The sequence below is a fragment of the Giraffa tippelskirchi genome, chromosome 4 (genome assembly GCF_054371585.1).
Source record: "Giraffa tippelskirchi isolate mGirTip1 chromosome 4, T2T-mGirTip1v1.2.pri, whole genome shotgun sequence".
NCBI lineage: Eukaryota > Metazoa > Chordata > Mammalia > Artiodactyla > Giraffidae > Giraffa > Giraffa tippelskirchi.
The window spans coordinates 192,936,401-192,948,185 of NC_137278.1; the positions used below are offsets into that span (position 1 = coordinate 192,936,401).

The 11,785-nt window shown below is 38.4% G+C and overlaps 1 protein-coding gene and 1 pseudogene across 1 annotated transcript in view; one reads left to right on the top strand and one right to left on the bottom strand.

Annotated features, from left to right (window-relative positions):
- The window catches only part of LOC145545269 (uncharacterized), a 40,259-nt gene extending 30,506 nt beyond the window's left edge, over nucleotides 1-9,753 (bottom strand). Inside the window, exons 1-2 of the mRNA XM_081589339.1 lie at nucleotides 7,765-9,753; nucleotides 6,898-7,070 (exon numbers count right to left, since the gene is read on the bottom strand). Of these exons, the coding sequence (XP_081445465.1) occupies nucleotides 6,898-6,967 (70 nt within the window). The 5' untranslated portion in view covers nucleotides 6,968-7,070; nucleotides 7,765-9,753. The remainder of the gene's footprint in view (nucleotides 1-6,897; nucleotides 7,071-7,764) is intronic.
- Nucleotides 7,234-8,173, top strand: LOC145545268 (taste receptor type 2 member 42-like; annotated as a pseudogene).
- Nucleotides 9,754-11,785: the final 2,032 nt, after the last annotated feature.

Sequence of the window (11,785 nt, forward strand, 5' to 3'; positions counted from 1 at the left end):
ACGTTGTCTGCAAAAAAAATGAAAAAGACCTCTTCCTTTCCAATATTTGCTTGTTTTTATATTACAATGTTGTATCAATTACCATATTTCTTTATCCTTTATGCCTACATCAATCAGTGTTATAAGAACACTACTGAAAAAGAGCAAGGTTACCAGGCATCTCCATTTGAGGTTTCAATAGTTTTTATCACGTTAAAGAAGTGTTCTCCTAGACCCAGCCTATTAATGGTTATATCTGGATTGAGGGTGAAATTTAATCAGAAGTCTTTTTGACATCTATCCAAATAGATTGCTTTTATTTCCCTTGGAAAAAAGAATTATATTCATAGTACAAAATAAAATAAATTATCTTTAAGTATAAGTTCAAAACATGCTTATGATATTAATCTTAATTTGAAACCCCAAATCATAAATGATGTATCTGGGTACATACTAATTTTGCTAAATTCTGGGATATGGGGTATGTATTTTCAGAGTGGTAGAAGTCAATATTTCTATCATGTTATGTAATAGAAGTAAACATATATGGAAGAATTATCCTTAATTCAAAATCACACTACTGCTCTTACAAAAATATCATAATTATAGTTTGAGAATATATTTTTGTCTATGCAGATACATTTTCTTGTAATCTGATCAGTAGAGTTCTTAGAGAAACAAATGGAAACAGGTCAATAGTAAAGACACAGAATTTTTTTAATAGAACACTACATGTTTAGTGTAAATTTGGGTTGTGCATGTGTATATATAGTGTTGTTTTGACTAAAATAATCTGAATTTAGATAAGGTGACTACAAATTGTAAATAATGTTAAGGATAAGGAAGTTTACTATAAAATTTCAAAATGATGGTATGAATTATAATATTGCACAGATGCTATACTTGTATATATAATGGAAATTATTAGAAATAATCCTTTTTAGGGTTTACCTTTGATATAATCTTTAGATTGTATTAGAGTAAAGAAACAAAAAGCTGCAATTAGAAGGTGATAAATAGGTGACCTATAAGTTAACCTTAATAAAGCCATAGGTAAGGGCACTGCTTTAGGGCTGTTCCCTGAAGCTAGGAACGATGTTAGAATTATTAATATGTATGTCCACCCTCAAACACGATATGTAGGAAACTAAATGGCTAGCAGAGACATTACTTTGCCAACAAAGGTCCGTCTAGTCAAGGCTACGGTTTTTTCAGTAGTCATGTATGGGTGTGAGAGTTGGACTGTAAGGAAAGCTGAGCGCCAAAAAATCAATGCTTTTGAACTGTGGTGTTGGAGAAGACTCTTGAGAGTCCCTTGGACTGTGAGGAGATCCAACCAGTCCATCCTAAAGGAGATCAGTCCTGGGTGCTCATTGGAAGGACTGATGTTGAAGCTGAAACTCCAATACTTTGGCCACCTGATGTGAAGAACTGACTCATTGGAAAAGACCCTGATGCTGGGAAAGATTGAGGGCAGGAGCAGAAAGGGATGACGGGGAGGAGATGGTTGGATGGACAGGGAGTTGGTGATGGACAGGGAGGCCTGGTGTGCTGTGGTCCATGGGGTCACAAGGAGTTGGACGCAACTGAGTGACTGAACTGAACTGAACTGAAATGGCTAGCACACCTAGACTCTGTGGTGCGTTTGTATCTGTTACAATAATGATTCTGATGATGGTTTTAATGATAAGAAATAGAGTGTCCTGCTCAATGCTATGTAGCAGACTGGATAGGAGGAGAGTTTGGGGGAGAATGGATACATGTATATGTATGGCTGAGTCACTTTGCTGTCTGCCTGAAACTATCACAACATTAATCGGCTATACTCTAACAAAATAAAAAGTTAAAAAAAAATAGAGTGTCTGTTATAAAAAGTAACTTTCATTTTACAAAACAAAATGTATATATACTGTTTTGGACACTAACTTAGTATTTTACCAAAGATTATCATTGTAGTTATCTTGGATTGGTTAAAAGTAATGTGCAAATCAAGCTGAATACATTTAGCTGAGTTTGTTTTGTCTTGGATAGTCTTTCACATAAATGACTTAAAGATAATCTTGTACTCTTTATAAGATAATAACCAACAGTAACACTAAAATTTTACCTTAGTTTTTTCATTTACTAAATTTCTCTTCAGTAAAGTATATAAAGTAATAAGCAAACTTTGCTTCTCATAACTGAACCTTCAGTGTAAATGTCTAACTATGAGTAGGTCCATGCTTCTGCAGTAACCTTAGGAAGATGGAATTATAAGGAACAGAGCCCTATTCTTGTCAAAGAAGTATATCAAAAGACTAATAAAATACCAGGCCATAGGCTAGAGTAATTACAATTGATGTATAGATATTATAAGCTGTATGCTTGAATGGCTGATGAGATCAAGCTCGGCAGCCCTGTAAAAAGAGCCTCTGTGGGTGACTCAGTGGCACACAAGCCACAATACGAGAAGAGCCACTCCCAGCATGTATGCTGCCAGTGCCATGCAATCTGCAATCTGGAGGAGAAAACCTGGATGATAATAACCTGCTGCTGCTGCTGCTAAGTCACTTCAGTCATGTCCACCTCTGTGCGACCCCATATACAGCAGCCCACCAGGCTGCTCTGTCCACGTGATTCTCTAGGCAAGAATACTGGAGTGGGTTGCCATTTCCTTCTCCAGATAATAACCTACTCTGGGACAAAAAATGTTGGGGTAAGAGGGAGATTATCACTGATTTCTCACTAACCACCCTTTTCTCTTCCACCAAATAAATGTTCATTTTAAGAATCTGGGTGTAATCATTTTCATTTCAATTTGTTCATTCAGGCAGCTTGTAGGAGGAGAAAAAATAAACTTTTTATGGATGGAAGAGTGTTATCATTGATCCATAAGACTAGTGCTGAAGTCAGCTCATTCTTCATCACTTTAGTCGTGTCTGACTCTTTGCAACCCCATGGACTGTAGTCTGCCAGGCTCCTCTGTCCATGGGGATTCTCCAGGCAAAAATACTGGAGTGGGTTGCCATTTTCTTCTCCAGGGGATCTTCCTGACCCAGTGATCCAACCCATATCTCTGAAGTCTCCTGCATTGGCAGGTGGATTCTTTACCACTGTGCCACCTTGGAAGCCCCGTAGCAGTGATTAAGCTGAACAAATATCCTTCAGGTATGAATGATTAAATCTTTGTCCCTTCCAGCTGTGACTCTGGTCCCAGTTGATGCTTATTGGCCTAGAAACACTGAAGCCAAAGAAATATTGAAGATCTCTTTCACCTGAAAAACACAAAGGCTAGTGCTTTCATTTAGTGACTAGAAAAGAAGTTGTTACGGTCAATATGTGGAAGCTCTAAGTTGTGATTCAAAAAGAATTAGGAAGCTATTTCTTTGCTTGCAAATAAATGGGACATCTTTCTATTAACAGGATCAGAGAGCATCACAACTAGGGGAGCATTTGTTCCTGGCTTCTCTTAGACTATTCAGTTCAGTCACTCAGTCGTGTCCAGCTCTTTGCTACTCTGTCCGACTCTTTGTTGGTTCTCCCTTGAGCTGGCCCACTGTTCTAACAGCGTCGCCCACTCTAATAAACTTTATTCTCCTCTAATTCTGCCTCATGTCTGAGACTATTGGGAAATCTAAAAAATGTGGACTCAGGGAAGGGAAAGGTGACTGAGCAGGCCCTCGAGGGACTTTCCCTACAGGCCTTCCCTCATATCCTCTGCTTTAGCTCCTCTCTGAAGTACCGAGATAATAGTACTTGATGCACATTTCCTGAGTTGTTTTGCTGATGGGAAAACCCCGCATCAAATGGAAGGTGGTATCTACTTGATGACTGGTGAGCACATAGCCCCAGGCCTCCTAGAGCCGAGGACTAATAATGTTAACCCCTGTGACATCACCCGGCTACCTCACCATCAGCTAATCAGAGAACTGTGCACAAGCTGGGACATTCCCCTTACCTGGGTTTTAAAAATGCTCTGCTGCAACCCTGGGAGTTCAGAACATTTTAGGGTAGGAGCCACCTGTCTCCCTGCAATAAACCTTTTCTTTGCCCCAAACTCCGTTGTTCCAGTTTGTTTGGCCTAGGGCCCAGAAACTTGCATAAACAGATAGGCAACAGAAAGAGGCAATAAAAAGTCTCTGGTGATGTAACAGACACAAGGAGGAGATAGGAATAATTCAAGTCAAAAGAAAGATAATATTAATGATAGAAGGTCATTAAGATCTTCAGCTGAGTCACCTTTATTTACATTCCCATAAGCAGTAGCTTGTTACTCTATTAGTATTATTCAGTATCACTCCAGATTCAGGATTTTGTTTGAATTAGGCCAAAGTGAACTTCTCTCAATGTGTTTTCTCACTATTTCTTGGAGGAAATGTGATCCTTCCTACTGACAATTATAAAATCAATGTTCACAAATTTTCTGACTTCAATTATAGTCATTATGGTAAGTTTAGACTGATTAGTTTGGATTGTTATTATAGCATATACATAAATTTAATGAATCATTATCTACCTAAAATTTTTGCAACAATATGCTTTTCATTTAAACATACAATAGCGCTTTCTTTTGCATGTATAAATCAATCATTGTAAGAATATAGGATATATAGGCAGTTCCCCAGGAACTGAGATAGTTCTGCAGTTATGTAGATTTTTTTAAACTGTGATTGTTAACTTGGACTTTGAATTTAATTTATAGCGTATGGCACTTGTGATTTTAAATTTGTTATTATATCCTTTAGACTGAGTTTCTCTTTTAGGGTAAAGTGTATAAGTATGAACTCAAGTGTTTTTTAATGACTGAGCATCTATTGGCTAATTAACTGTCTGTTTTTTTGTCACTGCTAAGCCACACTTTTCAGTGAAGTCTGCTTCTCAGGTAGCCTTCTATACCAGGTCGGAGCATTTCTGAAAACATCAGTGATCTCTAGTCCTTCTTGCTCCTCTGCCACAAAATCTAGATTTTTCTACCCATTTTCAACTCCCTGGGCTTAAAGTAGTTCTCTTTCAAAGACTTCTTGGTTGCCAGATGTGTACAATGATCTTGATGATTTGGTATGACTTCTGATTTGAACCAGAAGACTAGAGAACAGTGTTGGTTATTTCAGGTGAGTACAGAAATCTCTCATGAGTTCATATGTTACAAAACTGCCTCTAGTTTTAAAGAGTTTCCATCTTTTCTTGCTCTAATACTAGTTTCACCATCAAATCTTAACTCATTTTCTCTTTTTCTGTGTTCTCAATAAGATTACCAACAGAGTTAGCACTCATTCACTTGACAAATAGTTATTGAGAGCCTTCTATTTGCCAGGCCCTCCTTATTCTAGGAACTGGAAAGAGATCAGTGGATGACAGAAAATAGTTCTTTTCCTTGTGGAGTGTAGGTGACTGCCAAGGTGGCTAAGGTCATATAAGTGCCTGACAATAAGCTTTTGATTGCCGAGGCGTCCATCTCTAGGATCTCTGTCTTTTACTTTTATTGGCTGGGCTATGTGGTTTGTGGGATCTTAGTTCTTTAACCAGGGATTGAAACCACTCCCTCGGTAGTGAAACTGTTAAGGCCTCCATCTTGACAGGACTTATTTCCAGCTGTCTACAACTACTAATAAACACCTAGATAAGATGCCAGGTTGCCCCCAACCCATGAAGTTTCCCCTTTAGAAAATGCCTGGTAAACTAGATAACTGACCGTTCACTCAAGTGACTCCATTTCTCCCTCAAGAGCCCTAATTCCCTCTCTTACATTTTAATTTCACCATTAAAGAGTGAACTTGTGAAACCCTAGGCACCCTACCCTCAACCCTTACACGGCAGACTCCTAGGTGCTTTTTCTCTCTCTCCTCATGACTTCACTGTATGGCCCTGGGTATGTTATATACCCTCTGGATCTGTTGAGTAATAAACTTTGCTTTTTCCCTGATGGTTGCTACTGAGTGGGTCTTGCAATCATAATAAGAACCAAAACAGCCAGTCCAGATACAACACTGGCTGGTGGGGAAATGTCAGTGAGGACTCCCACAGGTACTTTCAGCCCAGGTGAGTGTCTTAGCATCACACAGAGAGGCTGAGATGGACATGAAGTAGGTTGTTTGTCAACCACAGTCATAGTTGGCTCAGTGGGCTTGCAGTTCTGTGATGAGCTAGAGGGATGAGATGAGGGTGGGCAGTGGAAGGGAGGCTCCAGTTTACAGTCAAGGTTGAAAACCATTGTATTAGAGTTAGTTGTTTGTTGAAGGGAAAATCATTTTACTTGTAATCAATTTATTATGAGGTGAAGCATTTTATCAAAAGCAGAATTAATGAAAAGGAGAACCTATCTGCTACTCATCCATCATCTGCTTTTTTTTTGGCTTTTTTCTTAGTATTTTTTCCTCTCAGTTGATGACAGCTAATTCAGAATCAAATAGGCAGTAGCTCATTGGAAACAAAGTTCAAAAATTCACAGTAGGAGCTCAGATAGAAGTATGATTTAGGTACCTTTGCACATTATTCTGGAAGATCACTTCCCTTTTAATCTATTTCTTCAAGAAATCTTAAAAAGCTTCAAATCCTAAGCCAGTTGTCTTTGTCCTTAGGAAATGAGAATTAACTATAAACTATAGATTTTGTAACACCATCCTTGGTGTTGCAACTGCATTTTGGTCAAATTTTTGTCATATACAACAGCAATAGTTTATTTAAAGTTATTTCTTCCACGATTCTGTGAGATCCTATATATTGCTTCTCTTTATTATGTTTCTTTCATCTGTAACTGTATCTGAAATGTTATGGATTTTATTAAATGAAATTGATGAACAATGTTCTATTTTGGAGGTTATTTTCTGAGAATACTATTAAAATTGAGAAACTTGAATCCAAACGGCATTGAGTTTCTGTTGAGAAAGGAAGTACAAATGAGTGTAAAGAAATCTGTCTCACATTTGCGTGTTTGCATACCTGATTTTCCTTTTCCAGATGTCTCCACAAGTGGAAAATTGCTGCCAGCACCAATGATGAGAGGGCACATTCACTGCTGAATCTGGAAATCAGTAGCCGATTGAAAGCAATGTTCAAGTTTTCTGTTTAGAGCTATGGGAGTGGATCTCCTTGCATAAATTTCAGAACTACAGCTGGAATAAAAGAGAAAGGTCTTTATGAAGATATGTGAGGTGGTATCTGAGTTTCATTAAGCATTCTTGACTGGGTATCATTCTACAACACTTGGACAGCAACAACAGCAAGAAAAAAAATCAGTGAAAAATAGTATTAACTTTCTGGATTCTTTCTACAGAAATGCCATCTGGAATTGAAAATACTTTTCTGGTAGCAACAACAGGAGGATTCATGATTGGAATGTTGGGGAATGGGTTCATTGTACTAGTTAACTGCATTGACCTGGTGAAGAGACAAAAGCTCTCATCAGCTGACTGCATCCTCACAGGCCTGGCTATCTCCAGAATCAGTCAACTTTGGATAATACTGTGTGACTCATTTTTATTGGTACTATGGCCACACCTGTATGCAATTGATAAACTAACAAAAGTTGTTAATATTTTTTGGATACTGTCCAATCACCTAGCTACCTGGTTTGCCACCTGTCTAAGTGTTTTCTACTTCTTTAAAGTAGCCAACTTCTCCCACCCCTGCTTCACTTGGCTGCGGTGGCGAATTCGTAGTGTGGTACTGGTACTTCTCTTGGGGTCTTTGCCCTTACTGTTTTTGAACTCTGAATCAATATGTATGTTTAATCATATCTCAACTAACAGCTACAAAATATATGAAAGAAACTCAACGTGGTCCTCAGATATAAGTGAAAGTCATTACCTTCACCAGTTGATTGTTTTTAACTTCATCAACTTAATCCCCTTTCTTCTGTCCCTGACCTCACTGCTCTTCTTAGTTCTCTCCTTGATGAGACACATCAGGAATTTGCAGCTCAATCCCAGCTCAAAGGATCTCAGCACAGAGGCCCATAAAAGAGCCATGAAAATGGTGATGTCTTTCCTCTTCCTCTTCGTCATTCATGTTTCTTCCACCCTATTAACAGGTTGGGTTTTCCTTAAACTGCAGGAACATCCGGCCAAATTGGTGGTTGTGTTAACTTCGACTGTTTTTCCTTCAAGCCACTCCTTTATCCTCATTTTGGGAAATAGCAAGCTGAGACAAAATGCCGTAGCACTGCTGTGGTATCTTAATTGTCACCCAAAAAAGAGTGAAATCTTTAGCTTCATAGATTTATCCAGAATTTTCTATATTCCAAGAGCACTGAATTAATCAAGAGACATTGAAGATGCATTTTAACTTCTGTTTTTCTCACTGGATTCCTTTAAATACCACTGAACATCAGAAACTTTCCCTAGAATGACCCATAAACTAACAATCTAGTCACAGAGGTGAATTGATTTTTTAAGAAGCAAGCATCATGGTCATCTTAACAGTTTTTACCAATCAAAAAATATTTGAGCAATATAAATATAAAATACATAATGCACTATGTATTAATTTTATATATGTTGGTATATGTTTACCACAGAATATATAAGGGAAAATGCATGATCATTTGGACATGCCCATCCTTTACAAGGTAGAGCAGGTGAAATATTTGTATATAATTAAGCTAAAAATAAATCAAAGGGGCTTCCCTGGTGGCTCAGTAGTGGAGAGTCTGCCTGCCAATGCAGGAGACACGGGTTCAATATCTGACACAGGAAGGTCCCACATGTCATGCAGCAACTGGGCCCTTGCACACAACTATTGAGCCTGTGCCCTGGAGCCTTGAAGCCAAAACTACTGTACCCATGGGCTGCAACTGCTGAAGCCTGTGCACCCTAGAGCCCATGTTCTGCAACAAGAGAAGCCACCACAATGAGAAGCCCACTCTCTGCATCTAGAGCAAAGCCTGCACAGCAATGAAGACCAAGAACGCCCCAAATGAAAAATAAAAAAGTTAAATTATAAAAAATAGATAAATGAAGGGCTAAAAATGTTGGAAGTATAGAACCTTAAAATGGCTGTCAACTTAAAAAAACAAAAATGCACAGTGTGAACTTTGCAAGTTAAGTTTTTCTTAGGGCAAAATGAGGACAGCAGCCCTGGATTCAGCACCTTAGGTAGCTCTGAGAGACTGCTCCAAAGAGGCAGGAGAGAAGGTCAGTATAGAGGTGATTTTGGTGAAGGGGGAATATATGCAATCAAGCACGTATTTTTGCAGAACGTTTCTGCTAGTCACAAAGAGCAGTCGTCACCATGAAGGACTTTAGTGCTTTTTAGATATGAGGAGATACAAGAATAGGCTCTCATAAAGTTGTCTCCTGAAAATATCTATCTGAAGACCTGTTCTGCCAGTTTTCCCTGAGCTCAGAGTGCCTCATTTCTGTTCTCCACCCTGAACTCCTTTAGGGAGTCTTGAAAATCAGCAGCACCAACAGTAGATGATTTAATCCTTATGGAGATAGATGGCAAGTGTCATTTTGTAGCTGACTTGGCCAACATAGCTTTTAGAAAAAGGAGCAGACTATTATTAGGAATCCAAGCTAGACTAGCCTGTACTTTGTAGAATAAGAAAAAAATTAACTGAACCTATAAAAAGAGACTGTATAATTATCCCTAAGTGTATAATAATGCTTTTAGTCTACTTATATTTTTATGTCTACTTTTCATGGATCAAAATCATACTTTGATATCAAATTTGTGTGTGTGTGCGGGGTGTGTGTGTGTAAGAATTGTATGAACAATAATGTCCCTTGTCAAAGAGAACAAAAGCAATTCACCAGGGGTAAAAACAGAAAAGGAAATTTACAAGAGAATGTCACCTATTTGTAGAATTTTCAGACATGTTTATGGGGGTGTGTGTGTGTGTGTATGTGTATATATATATATAGTGCTGAGTTGATGTTTATAATAATTAAAATAAAATAAAAGCAGCTGAAAATGTATATGCATCCTAAGACCAGCAGGTGGCAAATTTGTGCTTGCTAATGACACTGGTGGTGATGCTCAGTTGCTCAAGGGTGTCTGACTCTTTGCGGCTCTACGGACTATAACCCACCAGTTTCCTCTGTCCATCGAACTTTCCAGGCAAGAATATTGGAGTGGGCTGCCATTTCCTACTCCATAGAATCTTCCTGACTCAAGGATCGAACCCAAGTCTCCTGTGTCTGCTGCATTGGCTGGCAGATTCTTTACCACTGGGCTACCTGGGAAGCCTCCCTAAAAACTGTAAAAAATGAAGAAATCATTGCTAGAATTGCCATAATTTTTCAAAGGTAGAAGCAAAAAAACAAACACTCCCACAGCAAACTACAAAATAAATGTTGAAAATGTTTATGAAATATATGAAAATATGTGGTTATAAGTTAATTTTGATGGAGCAGTAGGTCAGGTCTGACACTAGGAAGAGAGTAAGAACCGTAAGGGCTTTGTTAAGTGTACCCTTACTCCAGGGAACTGAGCTATGGTGCACTCTGATGTTAAGGATGATGAGGAGATGATGATTCATGTATATGCAGGTCTATAAAGATTTAGATTTCTAAGCTGCATTCATTATGTTGGACACTATATAAGGAATTTCCTGGGTGGGGGAAGTAGATGAAGATGGTCAAAATGTACAAACTTTCAGTTGTAAGATAAATACATAGTAGCAAAGTAATGTATAAAGTGATGACTATAATTAACACTGTTGTATGGTAAATTTGAAAGTTGCTTAGAGAGTTGATTACAAAAGTTCTCATCACAGGAGAAAATATATCTTTTTTTTTTTTGTATTCTTACTAGATGATGGATGTTAACTAAACTTATTGTGGTAATCATTTTGCAATATATGTAAGAATACTGGAGTGGGTAGCCGATGCCTTCTCCAGAGGATCTCCCTGACCCAGGAATTGAACAGGGGTCTCCTGCATTGCAGGCAGATTCTTTATCAGCTGAGTTAGATTTTTATGTGTATACCTTAAACTTACCAAGTGCTGTGTCAATTATATTTCAATAAAAGTGAAAGAAAAATTAAATTTCCTAATGATTGTCACTGGGATTACCTTGTTTTAGGAAAGGTGAAATTCTAATTATACTGGTTATATTTAAATTCAATATGGAGGATAATTTGATTTGGAATCCCTTTCAGTAAAAAAGCTAAAAATTCCTTTGTACTTATGAGAAGCACAGTTTCAGTTTCTTAGATTTGCATTTCAGTGTTACTAAACTCGGAGAAGGCAATGGCACCCCACTCCAGTACTCTTGCCTGGAAAATCCCATGGATGGAGGAGCCTGATGGGCTGCAGTCCATGGGGTCGCTAGGAGTCGGAGATGACTGAGCGACTTCACTTTCACTTTTCAGTTTTCACTTTCATGCATTGGAGAAGGAAATGGCAACCCACTCCAGTGTTCTTGCCTGGAGAATCCCAGGGACGGCGGAGCCTGGTGGGCTGCCGTCTATGGGGTCGCGCAGAGTCGGACACGACTGAAGCGATTTCGCAGCAGCAGTTACTAAACTTTTCTTTAATGACTAAGATTAAAAAATAGATTCAAGCAACTATAAATAGCCCTTGATGCTTGTGAGGGGATTTAGCAGCAAATGTCTCATTAGGATTAAATCCTCCCTTCTCATGTACTAATCTTGGAGAGATAAGCTGTAAGAAGTAGGAGCCTATTTCAAATAATAGGCGCATAGGAAAATGACTATAAAAGATGGAGCCGAGAGAATAGGTCAAACAGTGGCTACCAATGTATTTTGTGTCTTCTCCCTATTAAACTGGCATTTAGGGATTAAACTCTGTGCCTCTCAATGTAGAGAACAACAAATGGTTATCAAGGTGGGGAGTAGGGTGGGATGAACCAGAAGATTGGGACT